The sequence below is a fragment of the Mustela nivalis genome, assembly GCF_964662115.1.
Source record: "Mustela nivalis genome assembly, chromosome: 3".
Classification (NCBI taxonomy): domain Eukaryota; kingdom Metazoa; phylum Chordata; class Mammalia; order Carnivora; family Mustelidae; genus Mustela; species Mustela nivalis.
This window is the reverse complement of record NC_139022.1, coordinates 31,631,104-31,655,487: the sequence shown is the minus strand read 5'-3', so window position 1 is coordinate 31,655,487 and position 24,384 is coordinate 31,631,104. Positions and strand designations below refer to the sequence as shown.

Genomic DNA, 24,384 nt, shown 5'->3' with positions numbered 1-24,384 from the left:
TAAAGACAAAAAAGTCTATAAACACATCTACAATTTAAATAATAATAATTTATTATTATTACAACCAAATGAGCATCTGTGAAATGATACCCAGGCTAACATAAAAAGTATTATCAGTACCTTAAAAGCACTCTCAGGACCTTATACACTTTCCCAAATCAAGCTGACTTCTCAACCCTCAGCTCTAGGTGATGACCATCCTTTTGTGCTAATTATCTCCTTGCTTTTCATTATAGTTCCACCTGTGTATCTATCCCAGATAATACACCACCTAGTCTTGAAAAACAGAGGGCAGACACACTGGACAGAGGGTCCAGGAGGAGGTGAAAAGAACAGTCTCTGGGTCAGGTCGTGATCTGACTTCCCCTTCCCTGGGAGGTGACAAGGACCCTTTGGGGAAGTTGCAAGCAAGGTCATGAGTGAGGCTTGGGTAACACAGGGCTCTTCACGCTGAGGCACTTAGCAAGACTGAAGTGTGGACCGGGCACCAGACATGCGGCAGAAGTACAGCCAGAGGGAAGGGGCTGCCTTCCACTCTCAGAGAAAAGCTGAGAACTTCTGTGAGGGACACGCATGTGCTCAGCAGAGCATCAGGAGAGAGATCCTTAGGAGCACATGGTCAAGACAAGCCAAGTCCTCATGAGAATCTGGGCCAAGCCTTCCTGGGCATTCTGTCCTTGGTTTAAGAAGATGGCCTGATGGAAGTGGTGGGGTCTTCGTGATGCCCGGCTGTCTCTGGGGTCACACCACTGTGGGATGGCTCAGCTCTCTCCACATCTGTTGAAGAGCTCCATCCTAGGAGCACTCCCTCATCCTCCAAGGGATTCCCTCCACATCTCCTGTGTTGGGTCTGCTTCTTTCTGTACCTTGTCTCCTCATTCTTCTTTCTGTACCTTGTCTCCTCATTTCACTTTGATGGAGCATGTTCTCCAATAGCTTCTTGAGAAGAGATGCTTAGGAAAATATTTTTGAAATCTTAAATGTTGGATATGATCTCACTTCACTATCACACTTGCTGATATGATTGAAAGCTCAGCAGGGTACAGGATTCTAAATTAGAAACCACTTCTCTCCAGATTTTTGAAGGTATTGTCTTCTGGCTTCTCTGTGAGCTTTGTAGGGTTTTGGTTTTGGATTGGGTTTTTTTGGGGGGGGATTCTTGTAGAGTGACCAGCCATTCTGGCTTTCCCGGGACCATCCTTACTGAAGTAGTGAAAATTCATATCCTAAGAAACCTCTCAGCCCCAAACAAACCAAGATGGTTGCTCACCCCAGTCCTAAGTGTCCTGAACGTTCACAACGATGCACCTTGCTATGGGTCATTTCCATCCCTCGTGTGGAGCACTTTGCAGCATCTTCTGTGGGAAACTCGTGCCCTTCAATGCTGGGACATTTAATTAAGTGATTTCGCTGAAGACTTCCTCTCTTTTCTTTTTTTGGGGGCTCTTAGTACTCATGTTGGACCTCCTGGACTTGTCCTCCAATTTTTTACCCTTTCTCTCCTGTTTCCCATTAAAAAAAAAAATCACTCTACTTTCTCAGTTTTTCAGTTTTGTATTCCAAATCTACTATTGGTTATTTCTGTTGCTATGTTTTTAATTTCCAGGCGGTATTTTTTCCTTTGAAGATTTATTTTTAAATGTATGAAGCTCCGTTCTTTTCTCATAGATGTAAAATCTTCTCTCACCTCTCCAAGGATATCACCCCTAGCCTAGTTTTATTAGAAATTTTCTTCTCTCCTGCACTGCCCTGGTTTTCCCCAATTTGCCTTTCTCCCCTCATCTGTCTTGATCAACACATGCCATATCGAAAGGCTTCCTCAGGTGTCTGGGAATCCTTGGCTGTCAGATAGAGACAAGAAGCGGGTTGGACACTCTGAGGGAGAGGGTAGGGCTTGTGGAGTAACCCATAGGGTCCCTCACTCTTGGTCATTCCCATGGTGGGGGAAATCCAGGTGGGCTGCCTGGGGGAGGAACTCTGATCCTGAGGCTGGGAAGAGGAGCTATAGGCCCAATCCCTGACTTAATCCGACTTCTCAGGCTGCTCTATCACTGCTTACTCATCCAACCTGCTGTCCAGCTTCCTACAGTTTCTTGCTGTTGCCACTAACCCTATTCTCTCTGTCTGTGTGTGGGTGTTTAGCAAGGGTCTTAGTACTGTATTTTAGTGGAGGTCTCAGTGTTTCTCTCTTTCCTTCAGGAAAGGGGATTGAACAGATGAAAGCCTGAGCTGCTGGGAAGACTCCTTCCTTTCCCCCCCAAGGTAAGCAGGACTGAGAGAGGGCAGGAGGAAAAGATTTGAGCACAATGTTTGAGATCCAGCTGAGCCCAAAGTTGGCTCCGCAGGTAGGCTTTTTTGTATGTGAAACAGTAAATTCCACCCCCTCTCCTTTTTTCTTTCTTTCTTTCTTTCTTTCTTTTTTTCTTTTCTTTTCTTTCTTTCTTTCTTTCTTTCTTTCTTTCTTTCTTTCTTTCTTTCTTTCTTTCTTTCTTTCTTTCTTTCTTTCTTTCTTTCTTTCTTTCTTTCTTTCTTTTTTTTTTTTTGTCAGTTTGTCCTGGGTCTGTGTCACCAGAAGAAGAAAGTATCTTGATGCCCAAAGAAATTACTCCAATGACACTCCTGCCTGCATGGCTCACGACTGCCCACCTGTGGTCTCCTTCACCCCATAGAAGGTGGCAGGGACGTACCAGTGGACTCTTTGCTAACTCGAAGGTGTCTCCTGTAGGTTCCCCCTAACTGCAGGTGGCTCCGTTTAGCACCCCTCTCAGGTCCTGCTTGCAAGAAGCTGTTTGGCGCTGCCTGAGCCCGAGGAATGGGGGCGGGGGGCGGTCAGTGAGGGCTTCGGGGTCCAGACAGGGCACCACATCCTTCCATGTGGCTGGACAACCATCTGCTTCCCACACACCTGGGCACGTTCTCTTTCTCTGAGACCTCTTTCTCCAGGCTGTGCACGGGGTGGGCTCCATGCTGGGAAGGATGTCCTGTGTGTGGGTGACACACACTGGCCACCCCGGGGTCCCTTCACCTGGCTCCCGGGAGCTGAACCTCCAGGGAAAGACCCTCCTGCCGATTCCCATCCTAATACAGTCCCAGCACTGTCCCCATCATCCAGCTCAGCCTGCCTCCCTACTGCAGGTAAGCCACATACAAGATGCCTGTCACCCATGACACAGTGCTAGGAAAGCTTTTGAAAGCGCCTTTAAAGCCAACAAATAGACTTAATCTCTAGCTAGGAGCACAAAGGTGGAATATCTTCTTCAGAAAGGGCAGCGATAATCCACCCACAGTTTAAGGACCTGCCAGTTTGACCCCCTCCTTTGGAAAGTTGAGGATACTGAAAGGAGGAGGAGCATCACTTAAGAGAGTAACTGGTTTCCTCACAGGGTCCCCTTCCCAGTCTGCACCCCCTCGCCCTACCTCCCACCCCCTCACCCTCCACCCCCCACCCCTATCCAGTGAACCGAACCCCTGGAAAGAAGTGGCAGCAGAGAGCAGAGAGGCAGAGAAAGGGGACTCTCCCAGGCTTGAGGGAGAGGGAGGGGCTGCTGGGAGGGAGGGGTACAGTGAACCCGGGGGGTGCAGGGCTGAACAGTGCTTCACCTGCATGGCCCACATGGGGCCACAGGCATCCCCAGCCTGAGAGGCTTCTGACACCAAGCGTTTGATCCTAGCTTCCCACACTTCAGTGCCTTGGAGGCAGCCCAGGAGGGCAGATGTCCATACAGACCCAGGTCTAAGCTCCCTGGAGCGTGGGGGAATTGCCAGGACTCCAAAGAGCAGTGGGAGGGCAAGATCCCTCCAGCCTTCCCTCCGGCCTCCTCCATTGGGCTCAGCTCAGAACACAACCCGCCAGGAGCTCCCTTCCCTCACTTCACCTGGCCGACTCCCCATCATTTGGAGCTTACTGGGACACATCTCACAGAGAGGATCCTCTATGATAGGGTCATTTCTAATAAGCAATATATTCGTCCCTGTTCCTGGCACAATGCTCCTAAAACCATCTGAATGGGATGAGGGTTTGGGATACAGGTTTTGAGACAGTGATAAGAAACCCCTTTCAACCACACCTGGTTTATGTTAACGAGACGACTTTTGAAACCTGTGGAAGGAGGTAGGAGGGCTGTGTTCACTGGGGGTGGGGATGGACAACCATGTGATTGGAGGGTTGGAACTTTCAATCCTGCCTGCTGTTCTCTGGGGGAGGGGAGAGGGTCTGGAGGTTGAGCCAACTGCCAGTGGCCAATGATTTAAAGAATCATCCCTACATAATGAAGCCCTTCCCTCACTCCCCCCAAAAAAGCCCAGAAGGACAGGATTCTGAGAGCCTCCAGACTGGTGAACATGCAGAGGCTGGGAGAGTCAGGTACTTGGACAGAGCAAGGAAGCTGTCTGACTTTCCCCAGACATTGCCCCGTGTACCCTTCCATCTGGCTGCTCATTGGCATCCTTCCCATACTCTTATAATAAAGGGACAAATATAAATAAATGTTTCTCTGAGTCCTGGGAGTCACTCTATCAAATTAATTGAACCTGAGTGGGGTGTCAGGGGAACCTGTGATGTACAGTCAGTCTACCAGAAGCATGGGTGAAAAGCCAGACTTGTGACTAGCCACCGGGGTGACGGGGGTTGGGGGAAGCCCTGCAGGGTGGAGGGAGCCCCTAACCCATGGGGTCTGACCCTGTTTCCAGGCAGATGATGTAAGCCCGGAATTACACTGTGGGTACCCACCTAGCTGGGAAGTGACCCGCTCAGCTCACGTCATGCAGACTGTCCTTTGGCTGCCCCTCCATATCACATCAGCAGGGAGGTCTTCTGACATCATTGCCCCTCCTGAGGTTCTCACATCTGTTAGCTTCCTTCATCTTCTGTCTCCCCATGAGATCATATCCATCTGGACTGTGCTTGGAGGGTCCCCAAAAATATGTCTGAAACACAACCCAGTGGGCAAATGCGTGCATGATCGTGAGTGCCTGTCACTGTTGTGTGACCCTAGACATCTCACTTTCTCTCTCTGGGCCTTGCAGGACTGAGGTGGGAAGACCCCACAGGGGGGCTGTCTGGCTCTGGTCTGCACAGGGGCACGGGGACTGTCCAAAGTCTACCGCAGCCTGGCCTCCCGCTCTTGCCCCCGGCTCCTTTCTGAACATCTGGAAGGTGTGTTTGCTGTAGCCACCTGGAGGCCCCACTCAGAGGCTGGGGGTCCACCCCCGAGTCTCTCCAAGTGCTGGGTGAGGATTGGATTGGGCCAGGAAGTGGAAAAACGGAGGCCCATCGAGGAGATATTTGCATTCCATGCCCAAACACTGGCCATCAGCCCCGAGGGTCCCCAGAGGCAGAGGATGGAACCCTTGTCCTGACTAGGATCCCCTCTGTGCCACCCTGAGCACCAGAGCCAGACGGCCTCTCAGAAGTGACATTTGATCAGTGGTGCCCCTGTTATAAGCATGGATGGTCACAAGCTGATTTACGTTTATTGCTATTCCCATGTTGGTGTTTTAAAGTATTCTGAGTCCTCTGCCTTTTGTTATACGCTTCAGAATGACCTTGTCTCTATGTACCAAAAACCCCGCTGGGACTTTGACTGGAACTGCAGTAAACATGTAGATGAATTTGGGGAGAGTTGATAGTTTTCCAACCCATGACCCCGATGTGTTTTTAATGCCATTGATTTTGACATTTATCTTTATTCCTTCCTTCCTTCCACCGGCTTTGGGTCGACTTTGCTCTTCTTTTTCCCTAGCTTCTTAAGGCGGAATTTGTAATTATTCATTTAAGACCTTTCTCCCTTTCTAATACGAGAATTGGATGCTATCGGTTTCTTCTAAGGACTGTTTTAGGCTCATGCCACAAGTTCTCACATTCACATGTAATGTTTTCATTCTCATTCTGTTCAAAATGTTTTCAAATTCGCCATGAGACTTCCTCTCTTCTCTGTGGAGTATTTGTTTAGACACGTGCTGTCTAATGTCTAAGTGTTTGGAGATTCTTCTGCTGCTGTTTGTATGTTTTGATTAAAAATTTTATATGTTATATAAAATACAGTAATTATATAATTATATATTCTTGATTAAATATGTATTATGTATTCTTGTTTATACGCTTGCCTTCAATGATTTTTTAAAAAAAGATTTTACTTATTTATTTGACAGAGATCACAAGTAGGCAGAGAGGCAGGCGGGGTGGGGGGAAGCAGGCTCCCTGCTGAGCAGGGAGCCAGATACGGGGCTCCATCCCAGGACTCTGGGATTAGAACCTGAGCTGAAGGCAGATGCTTAACAACTGAGCCACCCAGGCACCCCCACCTTCTATGATTTGAGGTCATAAACATCAGGTCCTTGCTTTCCTGAGCGCCCCCCCCCCCCATAATACCGTATCTCTATGGTATTTTTCAGTTTCCTGGGGCTCCGCTTTTGGGTCAGCCAGCCAGAAAGCTGGGGCTTAATTCACCCTATTCTGCTGTGCACACCCAAGACTATGCCTGCATCCAGGTGTAGGAAGACAGAGAGAGAGAGAGAGAAAAGCAGCAGGTTCCTTGTGCCCCCTAAGGGACAACAGCTCCCCTGCTGGGAGGGGAAGTTTTCCCTCATTTAGGGAGGAGGCTCTTGTAGGGCCCAGGCAAGGCTCCCCTGGACTGTGTCTGGGCTGGAGTCTGAAAAAGCAGGAGAAAATCCATATTTTAAAAATACGTATTTCCAGATTCTGTCTGAGCCATAAGAGACTCCTTTCCTGCTCTTTGAACTAGAAGCAGAGGTTCTGCACTGCAGCTTTCTCTCGGGACGCAAAGGTCCCTCTGTGGTTTCTGGCGGAGGAATCTCCCGCAGAGGGAAAATGGTAAACCCACTATCAACCTCAAATTCTGCTTCTCTTCCCCAGGCTGCCTGCAATGACTTAGCTTTCTAAGTCCCCAGAGAGCGGCTCTGTGCCTTTGGTCAGATTTTAAGCTGTGCTCAGTGGGAAAGGTAGAGTGGAACTGACCTAGAACTGGAACACTGGGGCTTATATTCTATTCTGTACTTTTATTCTTTTTAAAAATTAATACTTGTTTTATTACATGCATTTTTTAAAAAGTCTTTTTAAGAGATTGTATTTATTTGAGAGAGAGAGAAAGAGCATGTGCACAAACCCATGGGAGGGGGAGGGGCAGGGGGAGAAGGAGAAGGAGGGTTCCTGCCAAGCAGGGAGCCCGATGGCGGGACTTGATCCCAGGACTCCGGGTCATGACCTGAGCCGAAGACAGATGCTTAATGACTGAGCCACCCAGGCGCCCCTGTTACGTGAAATTTTACAATCACTTTTTATGTTTGGGAAGTGATGCTGGTGATTTAGGTAGGAGCATAAAATTACATCCTAAAATATATTCATTTTAATAAATGAGTTGATTTTAAAATATTTTAATAAATGAGTTGATTTAAAATAAATAAATGAGTCGATTTCACACACACACACACACACACACACACACACACACACACACAAATTAGCATGATGACACCAGACCCATCTGCTTGCTTGCTGTGCCCCAGACATGCTGTCCACACTGCTGCCTCAAAGTCAGGCTGTTCACTGTCTCCCCTGTTTCAGGACACCCTTCTCCTGTCCCCCCTGGAGGTCCAGCTGCAGGGTCCCTTCCTGGGAGGGACCTTCAGAGTGGCAGCAGACGGGGGCTGGGACCAATGCACTGGGAGGGTGCAGAAAGGGTCCTCTGAGCCACGGGGGTCCCGGAAGGGGACATGTCTGAGGGCTGGTCTGCTGGGAGAGGAGGGGCTGTGGCCAGTGGATGTGAGCGGTTAGGAAGTATGTAGGTGCCTCCCCGAGCCTCAGTTCCCCCCACGCACAAGGGGCCTAACAAGCCCATGTCAGCTCCAGAGAGCTTGTGAATGAATGTGCCCAGCACAGTGCTGGGACTTGGTGTGTGACAGGTCTGGGCCTTTCCCTAAAGCCCACTTCGTGGTCCACGAAGTCCTACCGACTGGGCTCCAAGACCACCCCTGTGACCTTGTCTGTAATTCTCCCTGCACTCCTGTCTCACACAGGCTGTGTTCCCTGCACCCTGGGGCCTCATTTCCTGCCCTGCGCCATTTATCCTGGTAGCAACATTATCCTGGGTCTTTTTGCTACTTGTTTACCTACTGTCCTCCCCACAGGGCCAGGAGCTCCTCAGGGGCACAGCTTTGTCAATCCTGCTCACTGCTAAGCCCCCAGCATCTGAAGCAGGGCTCAGTCGATCAAGGCTGGCTGGCTGGCTGGGTGACTGGCAGTCCCTGGGAGCTGACGGAGTACAGCAGCCTGTGCAGGAAGGTGGAGAAAGTGCTCAGCTGTGTCTGGCCACCGGCCGAGGCTGACTGTGGTGACCAGGCTGTTCGGTGGCCTGGCCAGCCAGGCGGCAGCTGCCAGGGAGAAACGTGACCTGCTTTGTGAGGGGGAACAAGTGTCTTATTTACCACGGAGAATGACTATCAGACTGTGGGAGGAACACACTGGCCGCTGAGAGGCATGAAGGGAGGACCAGGGATGAAAACGCTAACTGTTCCTGGCTGAGACTCTGCCAGGGTCCCCGAGACCCTGCTAGGCCACTGGTCCAGCCCTGCCGGTCTCCTCCTTGCAGGACCCCTGCCCTGGCTGGGGCTCACCAGCCTCCTATGAGCACCCAGAGTAAGCTATTCATAGTCTCCTGTCCTGCCAAAACTTCAGACGGCTCCTATGGTCTCAGGCCTCCTTTGGTGCTCTCTCTCCTCCCCATCCTGTGCTGGGCCCCCTGCCCTGCCCGCCCTGCCCTGCTTTGCCCTGGCCTACAGGCCGCCTGCCTCTGACTTGGAGCCCCTCTCTGTGTGGCACCAGCTCACCAGGTCACGGTCCTCTCCTGTTCCCCCAGTCCTCAAGGCCGAGTCTCCAACGTGCTGGCAGCTGTGGCATCTGTCCCCCGGTCCAGCCTCAATGTGCTTGTCTCCGTCCTGCGGTAGAGTCAGGATGACTCCCCACCCCCACCCCTGCCACTGCTGTGGCTCCTGCCCTTTGGGGCCCTGGAGGGAAGGGGCTCTTGAAAGCACCGCAGAGCCTCTCCAAATTGAGGCCCTGGAATCCCAGAACATGGGGGACAGCTTGGGTTAGAAGGCCATGGCCCTAGTTCCAGGATGTGAGGACCCTGCTCTCCTGAGACCCTGGCCATGACCCCTCCATTCTTGGCAAGCCCACTCCCTTAACCTCTTCAGGGAGGGAGCAGCCCGGAGAGCCCAGGGCAGAAGACCCCTTCTCATCTCTGGTTCTGTGGCCGCCAGACTACGAGAGCCTGGGACGTGCAGGTTCTGCAGCTGTACCCACAAAGGCCAGGCTCAGGCATTATTGGGAAGAGCGTGGGAGTCATCCTGGGGCACGCAGCCTGCAGTGGGTGGGGGAAAGGGGCTCATGCTCAGATGCAACAGAATGGGGCAATGGGGATGGCAACCTGGATGATGGCCTGAAGCCAGCATCACCCCCAGGAGGGCAGGAGACCCAGCAGGCAACAAGCACCCCCAGCGAACTTAGAGCCTGCCTTTTGGGCCTGGGGGCTTGTTTTCAGGACCCGGGTGGGGAGGCCAGGGCATGCTGACTCTGCCACCTGGTCTCCCTCCCACAGTGGTTCAGCCTGGGCCACCCGTGCACCCCATGGGGACACTGCCCACGGCCTGCCAGAGTCTGAGGCAAAAATAACCAGTTCCATCTCTGAGCGCCTGCGTGAGTCACCCACACCTCCAGACAAACACCTCTCAGGCGATTCGGGGAGGGGGAACAGTTTGGGCAAAAATAAACGCTTTGTTTTCTCCCCGTGGCTTCTGGAAGTTGTTTCAAAGAATGGTCTGGGGAGGCAGAGGCTGGCTCTGGCTGAGGGTGGGTGGAGCCTCACTGGCTGAACCTTAGTTTCCACATCTGTAAAGTGGGTTCATCATATCCCCCAGTAGGTGAGGAGCAGGTCAGTGTCGTGCCAGTGCGTCATCCTGCCCACAACACCCTTCCCTGCCCTGCTGCCCTGAGGGTAGGCCAAGGAGGACTGGGAGCCCCCTTCTCCATCACAGGGGACCCAAGGTCCCCATCATACCCAGACAGCTGGGCAGTCACCCCAGCCTGTCCATCCGCCTCCCCCCACTCCCAGGCAGGACTTGCCCCCGCCCAGCCCAGGCTGCCTGGCCCTTGGCTGCCACTTGTGTGTTTTTCTGTCCTCTCTCGGAGCCTGGCCGCATATACCTGGGGCTGTCCTGGTCAAGGCCCAGCGACCACAGGGTGGCTAAGGAAGGGGAGTCCAGAGGTGCAGGGGCATCAGCAGTCAGCACGGAGGGAAGGCTGCCCCAGATATCATTCCCTGGATCCATTCATTCCCTTCTGGCTAGAAGGGTCTGGAAACCATTTCATTTCTGCCCTGAATCTGGAAATCTGGGGGAACAAGTTGAAAACTGCCCAGCTTTTTGTTTTCAGTGCCCGGTGACTGGGACACAGGTGTGGGGCCCAGACAAGGAGCTGGGGGTGGTCCCAGAGGGCCGGGGAGCTCGGGGACCAGGACAGGTACTCCCCACCTTCCTCCCCATGGACAGCGGGAGCTGGAGAGCCACCGTGAGCCTGAGTGGGGCCACTTGTCTGAAAATAACTCCAAGAAGCAAGAAGCTGCTTTTAAATAATTCTCATTCTTGCTCTAAGAGGGGGCTCTCACAGCTGAACTTTAACAAATTCGTCATCATCTTTTCTGGGAAGAACAAGGGAAGATGAAGTCATCAGTGTTAGAATAAAACAAAGAATCATACTGTTTCTCTCTGGCTCCTTTCAGAAACATCCAGCAGACAGAGAAAAGGCCGTTGTCAGAAAGGCTGGGAAGATGTGTGCATGTGTGTGTCTGAACCGTGCACCCCCCCCAAGCCTGGCAGCTCCCATCGCAACTGTGGGTTCAGTCCCCATTCTGGGCTGCAGCCTCTGGGACACTGGGACTGTCATTCCCTGGTCCGCACCCAGGCTGCCTGCGCACAGACACACCATTGTGAATGGGCTTCCCTCAAGGCTTTGCCGAAGAGCAGTTTTGTCCTTATCTGCATTTCACAGAAGGGGAAACTGAGGCTCAGAGAGAGGACCTGACCTGTGCTAGGGTCATCCAGCTAACTGGAAGGTGAGGGGGGCACAGAACGGCCCCCAATGCTTCCAGGGGCTCAAACTGATCATCAGGCTTTTATGATTCCCCTGCACGTGGGTCCAGAATCACCCAAAGCAGGGACCGGTTCTCACTTGGGATGGTCTCCGCATAGGCAGACCCCAGGCAGCTGGTTTAGGGAGGGGTCCAGGCTGGATGGCAGGAAACTCAGACCCCAGACCCTGGAGTCATTCCCCTGCGCAGGGTCAACGCCAGGGACCCAGGCAGAACAGTCTCTGCAGCCACCATCCTGAAAGATGGGCAAGGAGGCCACGGTGCTAGGACCCGAGTCCTGCCTAGAAGGCCATGTGGCCACCAGAACCCCTCCTCGGAGGCCCAGACTGCTAACTACTGGCCATCAGGCACTGGACATTCGCCCCTGCTCTCTGCATCTGGTGGGGGGTAGGGGGGCTCCCAGCTCCAGCCCAGCTCCTGATCACTCTGCCTACCTCCCGTGCTCAGGCCGGCAGGGACATTCATGTAGAGAAGTCTGTGATGTGAGACCCACAGACCTGCTCTACCACCTGCACCCTTGCAGCCCCCGCAGAGCTTCCTGATCATGTGCTCGCCAGTCTGCTGCCTCCCGTGGGTGGAGAGGGGAGGGGACAGGGGTGAACCAGCCACTCTGTCCCAGCAAGACTCCCAGTCCGCACATGCTTAACACACGATCACGTGACTCACAGTGATGCCTTGGCCCACGTGGGATGGCCGGTTCTCCCTCCCCCAGATTCAGCCGACCTTCCAGCAGGAGCAGTCATGGGGGGCAGGGGGTAATCGTGAGCCTCACCTCGTGTGGCCCCGGGCTTGGCTGTCCCCTGGACGGGCTCACTCCATCCTTGCCCACCAACACCTTGCTGCTCCCGTGTCCCATTTCCCAGGCGAGAACCATGGTGCCTTGCCCCTGCCGATGAGGGAGCCCAGCTCACCCCAGATCCTCTGTGCTGGGCCGAGCCACCCTGTCAGCATGTGGAAGCCCCCAGGGGTGCTGGAGGAGCGAGGACACTCCCCAGGAGGAACAGCCTTCCCAGGACTGGGGACACCTGTATGCCAGGTACGGGAGGGTGACGCTCCTGTCCAGCGCCACCACCTGGGTCCCTGCAAGAGCCCAGCCTCAGGCTGGGGCCTTTGGGAAATGAAACCCTTCATGTCAGCATCTGTTGAACGGGACACTCCAGGGTCCCTTTTGGGATATTGCCAGGCCCCCTGCTCCCAGGGCAGCTCTTCAGCGAACCACGTCCCTCCTATCAGTTTCCGTTTTAAGATTAGCATTGTCCTTACCAACAATATCTACGATCTCATGGGTCTCATATGCTGGCCATATGCTTTTTAAAATGTGTTAAAGTAAACACATCCACACGTAACAATGACTGAGCAGTGAGCGAACACATGGCTGTGTTTAATTCCTAGTACCACCCCCAAGGGGGAGCTCGGCTGGCTCCCCGAGGTCACAGGGCTGGTGGCTGGCAGGTGGGGTAGATTTCAGGCTCTCCTACCCTGGGGTCTCTTGGGCAAACCAAGCTGGTTCCTCCACACGCCTAAGCCTGGCAGGAAGCCTGAGCTTCACTCAGGCAGCAGGGGGCCCTTGAGGCCAAGGCCATACACATCCCCCTTTCCCAGCCCCAGCCCTCCCCCCTCTCTGTGTGCTCCTGCAGATGGAAGGTGGGGAGGACACCAGATGACCCAGCCATTCTGAGTGCCTGCTTCCCTCTTGCAAAGACTCAGCTTGGGCGGCCATAAGTCCCGTTCTCAGGGCTCGGCTCAGGCTGCAGTCCAGGATAGGTGTCCTGCACCAGGGAAGAATGGCTGCTGGTGTGGACGGGTCCCGCTGCTCAGGGGACAGGGGGCCCTGGCTCTCTGGGGCTCACGTTTGTCTTCAGAAAAGTTTCAGCCACCCAGGTTCTGCAAAAACGTGACAGCTCTGGGAATGGGAGCTCTCAGGGTTGGGCAGAAGCTGGTCCTGCCTGCATCTCTTCCCGGTGCACCTCAGTCCACCTGGCTTCCTGGAGGAGGGGGCTGCAATCAAGAGGAGCTTCCGGGGAGGGAGGAGTCAAGATGGCGGAGAAGTAGCAGGCTGAGACTACTTCAGCTAGCAGGACATCAGTTAAATAGCTTATCTAAAGATTGCAAACACCTGCAAATCCATCGGCAGATTGAAGAGAAGAAGAACAGCAATTCTGGAAACAGAAAAACAACCACTTTCTGAAAGGTAGGACCGGGGGAGAAGTGAATCCAAAGCAATGGGAAGATAGACCCCGGGGGAAGGGGCCGGCTCCCGGCAAGTGGCGGAGCAACGGAGCACAAAATCAGTACTTTTAAAAGTCTGTTCCGCTGAGGGACATCGCTCCAGAGGTTAAACCGGGGCGAAGCCCACGCGGGGTCAGCGTGGCCTCAGGTCCCACAGGGTCACAGAAGGATCGGGGGTGTCTGAGTGTCGCAGAACTTGCAGGTATTGGAACGGGAAAGCCGGCTACAGAGACAGAGCCGACAGTAAGCTCACAGCTCGGTGTTACCTTGAACCGGTCGCAGACTCGGTGAGTTCCGAACGTTGCGGGAGGTCAGGCAGATGGGAGTAACTGGGCGCTGTTCTCTGAGGGCACACTGAGGAGTGGGGCCCCGGGGCTCTTGGCTCCTCCGGGCCAGAGACCAGGAGGCCGCCATTTCTATTCCCGTCCTCCTGAACTCTAGGGAAAGTGCTCAGGGAACAAAAGCTCCTGAAAGCAAACCCCAGCGGATTACTCAGCCCCTGGTAAGGGCGGTGCAATTCCGCCTGGGGCAAAGACACTTGAGAATCATTACACCAGGCCCCTCCCCCAGAAGATCAACAAGAAATCCAGCCAAGACCAAGTTCACTTACCAAGGAGTGCAGTTTCAATACCAAGGAGAGCAGCAGAATTCCAGAGGAGGAGAAAGCAAAGCACGGAACTCATGGCTTTCTCCCTGTGATTTTTTTTAGTCTTGCAGTTAATTTAATTTTTTTCTTTTTCATTTTTTTTCTCTTCTTCTGCTAAAATTTTTTTAACTTTTACCCTTTTCTTTTTTAACGTTTTTTAACTAGTTTATCTAATACATATATCTTTTCTTTTTTATATTTTTCTTTATTCGTTTTCTTTTTTTAAAATTCTTTTCTTTTCTTTTTTCTTTCTTTCTTTTTGAACCTCTTTTTATCCCCTTTCTCTCCCCTCACGATTTGGGATCTCTTCTGATTTAGATAAAGCATATTTTCCGGGGGTTGTTGCCACCCTTTTAGTATTTTACTTGCTCCTTCATATACTCTTACCTGGACAAAATGACAAGGTGGAAAAATTCACCACAAAAAAAAGAACAAGAGGCAGTACCAAAGGCTAGGGACCTAGTCAATACAGACATTGGTAATATGTCAGATCTAGAGTTCAGAATGACAATTCTCAAGGTTCTAGCCGGGCTCGAAAAAGGCATGGAAGATATTAGAGAAACGCTCTTGGGAGATAAAAAAGCCCTTTCTGGAGAAATAAAAGAACTAAAATCTAACCAAGTTGAAATCAAAAAAGCTATTAATGAGGTGCAGTCAAAAATAGAGGCTCTCACTGCTAGGATAAATGAGGCAGAAGAAAGAATTAGTGATATAGAAGACCAAATGACAGAGAATAAAGAAGCTGAGCAAAATAGGGACAAACAGCTACTGGACCACGAGGGGAAAATTCGAGAGATAAGTGACACCATAAGATGAAACAACAGAATAATTGGGATTCCAGAAGAAGAAGAAAGAGAGAGGGGAGCAGAAGGTATACTGGAGAGAATTATTGGGGAGAATTTCCCCAAAATGGCAAAGGGAACGGGCATCAAAATTCAGGAGGTTCAGAGAACGCCGCTCAAAATCAATAAGAATAGGCCCACACCCCGTCACCTAATAGTAAAATTTACAAGTCTCAGTGACAAAGAGAAAATCCTGAAAGCAGCCCGGGAAAAGAAGTCTGTAACATACAATGATAAAAATATTAGATTGGCAGCTGACTTATCCACAGAGACCTGGCAGGCCAGAAAGAGCTGGCATGATATTTTCAGAGCACTAAATGATAAAAACATGCAGCCAAGAATACTATATCCAGCTAGGCTATCTTTGAAAATAGAAGGAGAGATTAAAAGCTTCCAGGACAAACAAAAACTGAAAGAATTTGCAAACACCAAACCAGCTCTACAGGAAATATTGAAAGGGGTCCTCTAAGCAAAGAGAGAGCCTACAAGTGGTAGATCAGTAAGGAGCAGAGACAATATACAGTAACAGTCACCTTATAGGCAATACAATGGCACTAAATTCATATCTCTCAATAGTTACCTTGAATGTTAATGGGCTAAATGCCCCAATCAAAAGACACAGGGCGTCAGAATGGATAAAAAAACAAAACCCATCTATATGTTGCCTCCAAGAAACTCATTTTAAGCCCGAAGACACCTCCAGATTTAAAGTGAGGGGGTAGAAAACAATTTACCATGCTAATGGACATCAGAAGAAAGCAGGAGTGGCAATCCTTATATCAGATCAATTAGATTTTAAGCCAAAGACTATAATAAGAGATGAGGAAGGACACTATATCATACTCAAAGGGTCTGTCCAACAAGAAGATCTAACAATTTTAAATATCTATGCCCCCAACGTGGGAGCAGCCAACTATATAAACCAATTAATAACAAAATCAAAGAAACACATCAACAATAATACAATAATAGTAGGGGACTTTAACACTCCCCTCACTGAAATGGACAGATCATCCAAGCAAAAGATCAGCAAGGAAATAAAGGCCTTAAATGATACACTGGACCAGATGGACATCACAGATATATTCAGAACATTTCATCCCAAAGCAACAGAATACACATTCTTCTCTAGTGCACATGGAACATTCTCCAGAATAGATCACATCCTCGGTCCTAAATCAGGACTCAACCGGTATCAAAAGATTGGGATCATTCCCTGCATATTTTCAGACCACAATGCTCTGAAGCTAGAACTCAACCACAAGAGGAAGTTTGGAAAGAACCCAAATACATGGAGACTAAACAGCATCCTTCTAAAGAATGAATGGGTCAACCAGGAAATTAAAGAAGAATTGAAAAAAATCATAGAAACAAATGATAATGAAAATACAACGGTACAAAATCTGTGGGACACAACAAAGGCAGTCCTGAGAGGAAAATATAGAGTGGTACAAGCCTTTCTCAAGAAACAAGAAAGGTCTCAGGTATACAACCTAACCCTACACCTAAAGGAGCTGGAGAAAGAACAAGAAAGAAACCCTAAGCCCAGCAGGAGAAGAGAAATCGTAAAGATCAGAGCAGAAATCAATGAAATAGAAACAAACAAACAAAAAAAACAATAGAGCAAATCAACGAAACTTGGAGCTGGTTCTTTGAAAGAATTAATAAAATTGATAAACCCCTGGCCCGACTTATCAAAAAGAAAAGAGAAAGGACCCAAATAAATAAAATCATGAATGAAAGAGGAGAGATCACAACTAACACCAAAGAAATACAACTATTATAAGAACATACTATGAGCAACTCTACGCCAACAAATTTGTCAATCTGGAAGAAATGGATGCATTCCTAGAAACACATAAACTACCACAACTGAACCAGGAAGAAATAGAAAGCCTGAACAGACCCATAACCAGTAAGGAGATTGAAACAGTCATTAAAAATCTCCAAACAAACAAAAGCCCAGGGCCAGACGGCTTCCCGGGGGAATTCTACCAAACATTTAAAGAAGAACTAATTCCTATTCTCCTGAAACTGTTCAAAAAAATAGAAATGGAAGGAAAACTTCCAAACTCATTTTATGAGGCCAACATCACCTTGATCCCAAAACCAGACAAGGATCCCATCAAAAAAGAGAGCTATAGACCAATATCCTTGATGAACACAGGTGCGAAAATTCTCATCAAAATACTAGCCAATAGGATTCAACAGTAAATTAAAAGGATTATTCACCACGACCAAGTGGGATTTATTCCAGGGCTGCAAGGTTGGTTCAACATCCACAAATCAATCAATGTGATACAACACATCAGTAAAAGAAAGAACAAGAACCATCTGATACTCTCAATAGATGCTGAAAAAGCATTTGACAAAGTACAGCATTCCTTCCTGATCAAAACTCTTCAAAGTGTAGGGATAGAGGGCACATACCTCAATATCATCAAAGCCATTTATGAAAAACCCACTGCAAATATCATTCTCAATGGAGAAAAACTGAAAGCTTTTCCGCTAAGGTCAGGAACATGGCAGGGATGTCAATTATCACCACTGCTATTCAACATAGTACTAGAAGTCCTAGCCTCAGCAATCAGACAACAAAAGGAAATTAAAGGCATCCACATTGGCAAAGAAGAAGTCAAATTATCACTCTTCGCAGATGATATGATACTATATGTGGAAAACCCAAAAGACTCCACTCCCAAACTGCTAGAACTTGTACAGGAATTCAGTAAAGTGTCAGGATATAAAATCAATGCACAGAAATCAGTTGCATTTCTCTACACCAACAACAAGACAGAAGAAAGAGAAATTAAGGAGTCAATCCCATTTACAATTGCACCCCAAACCATAAGATACCTAGGAATAAACCTAACCAAAGAGGCACAGAATCTATACTCAGAAAACTATAAAGTACTTATGAAAGAAACTGAGGAAGACACAAAGAAATGGAAAAATGTTCCATGCTCCTGGATTGGAAGAATAAATATTGTGAAAATGTCTATGCTACCTAAAGCAATCTATACATTTAATGCAATTCCTATCAAAGTACCATCCATCTTTTTCAAAGAAATGGAACAAATAATTCTAAAATTTATATGGAACCAGAAAAGACCTCGAATAGCCAAAGGGATATTGAAAAAGAAAGCCAAAGTTGGTGGCATCACAATTCCGGACTTCAAGCTCTATTACAAAGCTGTCATCATCAAGACAGCATGGTACTGGTACAAAAACAGACACATATATCAATGGAACAGAATAGAGAGCCCAGAAATAGACCCTCAACTCTATGGTCAACTAATCTTCGACAAAGCAGGAAAGAATGTCCAATGGAAAAAAGACAGCCTCTTCAATAAATGGTGTTGGGAAAACTGGATAGCCACATGCAGAAAAATGAAATTGGACCATTTCCTTACACCACACATGAAAATAGACTCAAAATGGACGAAGGACCTCAATGTGCGAAAGGAATCCATCAAAATCCTTGAGGAGAACACAGGTAGCAACCTCTTCAACCTCAGCCGCAGCAACATCTTCCTAGGAACATCGCCAAAGGCAAGGGAAGCAAGGGCAAAAATGAACTATTGGGATTTCATCAAGACCAAAAGCTTCTGCACAGCAAAGGATCAGTTAACAAAATCAAAAGACAACTGACAGAATGGGAGAAGATATTTGCAAATGACATATCAGATAAAGGACTAGTGTCCAAAATCTATAAAGAACTTAGCAAACTCAACACCCAAAGAACAAATAATCCAATCAAGAAATTGGCAGAGGACATGAACAGACATTTCTGCAAAGAAGATATCCAGATGGCCAACAGACACATGAAAAAGTGCTCCATATCATTCGGCATCAGGGAAATACAAATCAAAACCACAATGAGATATCGCCTCACACCAGTCAGAATGGCTAAAATCAACAAGTCAGGAAATGACAGATGCTGGTGAGGATGCGGAGAAAGGGGAACCCTCCTACACTGTTGGTGGGAATGCAAGCTGGTGCAACCACTCTGGAAAACAGCATGGAGGTTCCTCAAAATGTTGAAAATAGAACTGCCCTATGACTCAGCAATTGCACTACTGGGTATTTACCCTAAAGATACTAATGTAGTGATCCAAAGGGGCACGTGCACCCGAATGTTTATAGCAGCAATGTCCACAATAGCCAAACTATGGAAAGAACCTAGATGTCCATCAACAGATGAATGGATAAAAAAGAGGTGGTATATATACACAATGGAATACTATGCAGCCATCAAAAGAAATGAAATCTTGCCATTTGCGACAACATGGATGGAACTAGAGTGTATCATGCTTAGCGAAATAAGTCAAGCAGAGAAAGACAACTATCATATGATCTCCCTGATATGAGGAAGTGGTGATGCAACATGGGGGCTTAAGTGGGTAGGAGAAGAATCAATGAAACAAGATGGGATTGGGAGGGAGACAAACCATAAGTGACTCTTAATCTCACAAAACAAACTGAGGGTTGCTGGGTGGAGGGGGGTTGGGAGAAAGAGGGTGGGGTTATGGACATTGGGGAGGGTATGTGCTTTGGTGAGTGCTGTGAAGTGTGTAAACCTGGCAATTCACAGACCTGTACCCCTGGGGTTAAAAATATATGTTTATAAAAAATAAAAAATTAAAAAAAAAAAAGAGAGGAGCTTCCAGGGATGGCAACTTTGCCAGCATGTGGGGAACCGGGGTGAGGGGTGGGGAGACCCTTGCAGTGAGAAGGAGGGGCTAGGTGAGAGGCAGGGATGGGGAGGCTGGCCTAAGGGACACAGAGTCACTGGGGCTACTTCAGAAACATCCAACCAGGGGAAAGGATGTCTTTGGGGTCTGCTGTATATCAGATCCTTGGCTCAGTAGCCCCAGTCCCTTCCCTCTTGGGGCCTGCCTCCCACCCTGCACCGGGTGCTGGTCTGCCTGAATCCCTTATTACTTAAGCTGAATTCACTGTGGGCTCAGGCTCTGCTCACCTAGCAACTTCCCCAAGGAGTAAGCCACTAATGGGCTCCACTGTTTACTCTTCTCAGCTCCAGCTGCCCCTGTGAAGACCCTCAGGTGAGGGCCTGATACCTCTGCTCAAGCTGCAGCAGGGGGTCCAGAGCAAGTCCAGTGTGCGGCCGGTGCTGCCGTGCCACTGGGAAACTGGGTTTGCCCCTGGGCTTCTCGCCATGGCGGACCCGCAGCAGCTGCCCAGGGTCACTGGCCTCTGTGGCTTCTTCCTGCCCAGCATCTGTCCCTCCTTCTTCTGTCAACAAAACCCATTTTGTCCTCCCTCTCTTGCCTGGGGTAGAAAGGCATATGGCCCTGGTAGCCAGCCACCCAGGGCAGGAATGCCTTGGCCTACAATGGTTTGAGGAGGGCAAGAGATCCAGGCCCGGCCACTTAATGCATCTCAACCCTCTCGCCTTTGAAGCAGATTCGTGGTAGACACGTTACCCAGACTCAGTTCTTAGAACATTTATTAACATTTACCTTTGCAACGTGTCTTTCTCCTCAGGTCGAGGAAAGCTTAGGAATTATGTACGAAGCTGCTACAGCCTCATTGTAAAAGGAACCCACACGGAGAGAGAAGAACCAAGAGGCAGAGAGACCGAGACCATGTCCTGGATCTAGCCATGCCTGAAGTCCATCCCTGGGCTTTTGATTTACAGACACAAACACGTTCTCCCTTTGAGCTTAACTATGATTGAGTTGAGTTTCTGCACATGCAAAACAAAGAACTGTAATGCCCCAGACTCTTGATGGGAGGACTATGCCATCAGCAGCAGACAGGGGCTATGCTGAATTGGCAATGGGACCAGAGGGTGGATGTTAACTTAGTCCTTGTTGACTTGGACACCCCAAGGAGGTAACTTTCCCTCTCACATTCTTGTCTGTAAAATGGGTCTAATGAGCCCTGTTCCCAGGCTGATGTGTGGAGGTGACATCTGGACCAACTCAGTGACGGGAAGAACCAGCCATGGCAAGGACATCCTGGGATATGTGACCCCATGGGAGGTGCCCAAGGCTTTGAGGGCCTTCCCAAGAGCAGCTGGTGGATGGCATGAAGGCAGAAGCCAGCCTGGATCGACGCCTTTGACCTTAGATACAGCAATTACTCAGGACCCAATCAGGGGCCAGTCTACACATCAGGAGCACCTAGAAACAGGGCACTGGTCGCTTTTCAAGGGAACACCACTGGCTGTCAGAGGAAGGCAAGAGATTCTGAGTAGAATGTCTGCCAGCTACTCAGGGAGAAAAGCCAGTTATAACTCGGGCTTTGTATAGCACGAACGGATCTTCGCAAAAGGAAACGATACCTCCACACACCCAGAGAAAATGCCCGAGTATGTCTTAGGATGACAGGGATCCTCTTAATCATCTAATAGGCCAGGGAGCGGTTTTAATTTCTGCTTTACCCCTTTCTGCATTTCTGACTTTTTTTTTCCCTAAAAAGAAAGGAGAGAGCAAACCAAGGGTGGGTGTGAAGTGTGGTACCTCAGGTGGATGGGGGCAGGGGTCACTGTGTGAACCCCACCCCCTCAGGAGGAGGCCACTTGCTGGGCCGCACCTGTCTACTACTGGGGGCAGGGGAGGGGAACCAGCCACATCCACTGAAGGGCACATCCACTGAAGAGTCCCATCTCTCTCTCCAGCCACTTGTCTGTAATAACAGGTGGAAGCATGGAGGGCATGTTTGAGTCTAACGCAAGGCAGGGATGATGGGTTCCAAGTCATCTGTCCAAGCAGAGGCCTGGCTGCGGCCTCCAGACACACCACAGCTGCATGGCTGCCATGGCTGCTCTGGGACATGAGCTCTACAACCCAAAGTCGTCAGAAGATGGACTGTCATTTGGGGGTTCAGAATTGCATGCGTGGGCACTTGACAGTTTGCAGAGGCCATTCATAGATCTCATCACCCCTAGGTCCTGGAGCCCTGCCTATAGGCTCAGGGAGCTAAGCCCTGGCCCTGTGCTGGCCCTGCGGTGGCCACCAGTGGACAGCCAAGTAGCCTGCACAAGCAGGGCCCCTGAGGTCCTCAGCTTCTCTTTCAGCCTCAGTGAATGGCTTGCTTGTTTCTTTGTGTGGTTTTTTTAAAGATATATTTATTTATTTTAGAGAGAGAGAGAGAGAATGGGAGTGTGTGTGCCTGTGTGGGGAAGGGGCAGAGGCAGAGGAACAAGCAGACTCCCCGCTGAGTGTGGAGCCCAATGTGGGGCTTGATCCCAGGACCCTAGATCATAACCTGAGCTGATATCAAGAGTCGGATGCTTAACCGACTAAGCCACCCAGGTGTCCCAGTTTGTTTGTTTGTTTGTTTCTTTCTTTCCTTCTTTTCTTTTTTCTTTTTTTTTTGCTTTTTACTGAAATAAAACATACATTCTGAAATATGCACATATTTGAGGTGGGTAGGCAGGTGAGTTCTCCCAAAGCAAACACACCTATGCCATCAGCACCCAGATCGACAAACAGCACCTTCCAGCTCCCCAGAAGTCTAATCTTGGGCCTCTTAATTTCACTAACACTCAATTTCATCTGGAAAGACACAAAAAGTTAGAGGGATCACCATGTAGGGAAACGATTGCTGTTGAAAAACCCGAGGCCTGAGACAGTCCTCCTGCACAGGGACACTTGCAGTAAACAGAGAAGAGAGATGAGCCACGGGGCAGGGGCGGGCAGGGTGCTGCATGTCTGGCCCTGCGTGGCCACAGTGGGCTGCAGATGGGGCTCAGGCCTCTTTCCGTCCCTCCCCTCACTGGAGGTCAGCAGGCAGCTGCCCCACTCAGCCTCAGCCCCTACCGGAACTACACAAAGAACATGGAAACCACATGGGTAAATAGAAAGATTTTCTTTTGATTTAAATATCTTTAAAACATAACTGACTAACGCAAAAATAATGTCATGTGGGGTTTGTAAATACGTGGGCAACAATACTTAACAATACATCCCTGTTATGGGTTGAGTTGTGTTCCCTACCCCCCGCCCAGCCCCAGCCGAAATATCCTGAAGTCCTAACCCCCAGTATCTCAGAATGCGATGTTATTTGGAAGCAGGGCCTCTGCAGATGGCATTAGCTAAGATGAGCCCATCCTAGAGTAGGAAGGGCCCCTAATCCAATAGGACTGGTGTTTGCATCAGAAGATAGCCTTCTAAAGACCCTGATACACCCAGAGAACATCAGGTGACATTGAAGGGACAGATAGGAGCTTCAAACTGGGGAAGGTCAAAGACTTCTGGAGAGGGCAAGGAAGCCTTGGCTTCAGAGGAATCATGGCCCTCAGACACCTTGGCTTTGGACTTATACCCTGTGAGAGAAGAAGTTTCTGCGGTTTTAAGCCATTCTTGTTCATGGTGCATTGTGATACAGCCCTAGGAAACAAGCAGGAGCACAGAGGTTGAGAGGGAGAATGGAAGCATACAGGCATGAGGTCCTCATTTTACATGTGAAGTAGTGTAGTATCACTAGATGGTAGACGGTAGTAAGTTTAAAATGTTGTGGGGGCAAGAATTCTAAGATGCACATCCCTCCCCCAGATCCCCACCCCTCGTATATACACTCTCCTTGAGTGTGATCATGATTGATGGCACCCCTGTGATTTATGTTACACAACAGAGGTGCAGGGAATTCTGCAGATTTAACTAGGCCTTTAATCAGTTGGCTTTGAACAAATCAAGTTTATCCTTGGTAAGCCTGACCTAATCAGGTGAGCTCTTTAAAAGAAGGTGTTTTTACTACTGGGTATTTACCCTAAAGATATAAATGTAATGATCCAAAGGGGCACGTGCACCCAAATGTTTATAGCAGCAACGTCCATAATAGCCAAACTATGGAAAGAGCCTAGATGTCCATCTGAGTATCCATCCTGTATCCATTCTGAGACTCTGCTCTCACTTGGGACTCTGCTTGGGATTATCACTCTGCTCCTCCCCCACTCATTCTCTCTCTCTTAAATGGGTGAATAAAACTTGATAAATAAATAAATATCAAGGTGATTTAAATAAAATAATATCAATGATCACATTAAATATAAATGGTCTACACAACTTGATCAATAGCCAGAAAATTTCAATTTGGATAGGACAGCAAGAAGCACACAGAGGCTGTCTACAAGAACCCCCTTTAAGTATAAGACACAAAGGGTTAAAAGTAAAATGATGAGAAAAGGAAAGTTGGTATGTCTACATTATCATCAGACAAAACAGATTTCAGAGCAAAGAATATTGTAACAGATAAAGAGTGTCATTCAGAGCTCCTGGGTGGCTCAGTGGGTTAAGCTGCTGCCTTCGGCTCAGGTCATGATCTCAGGGTCCTGGGATCGAGCCCTACATCGGGCTCTCTGCTCAGCAGGGAGCCTGCTTCCCTCTCTCTCTCTCTGCCTGCCTCTCTGTCTACTTGTGATCTCTGTCAAATAAACAAATAAAATCTTTAAAAAAAAAAAAAAGAGTGTCATTCACAATGGCAACTGCAGTTGAGATTTTAACAGCACTTACTCAATAATGGACAGAACAAGTAG

At 49.1% G+C, this 24,384-nt stretch overlaps 1 protein-coding gene across 6 annotated transcripts in view; it reads right to left on the bottom strand.

Moving 5' to 3' along the window:
- Positions 1 to 24,384, bottom strand: part of RASGEF1C (RasGEF domain family member 1C) — an 83,773-nt gene that overhangs the window by 41,767 nt on the left and 17,622 nt on the right. The window contains exons 1-3 of one of the 6 annotated variants that reach the window (XM_082723604.1): positions 8,845 to 8,952; positions 8,128 to 8,287; positions 4,730 to 4,926 (exon numbers count right to left, since the gene is read on the bottom strand). The exons of 2 other annotated variants lie outside the window; for them this stretch is intronic. Coding sequence is in view for 1 of the 4 variants with exons in the window: in XM_082723599.1 (XP_082579725.1) it covers positions 8,845 to 8,945 (101 nt within the window). In the remaining 3 variants the exon portion in view is untranslated. Of the gene's footprint in view, positions 1 to 4,729; positions 4,927 to 8,127; positions 8,288 to 8,844; positions 8,953 to 24,384 lie in introns of those variants that run through there. 3 more of the 6 variants (XM_082723602.1, XM_082723605.1, XM_082723599.1) reach the window with 3 other exon arrangements.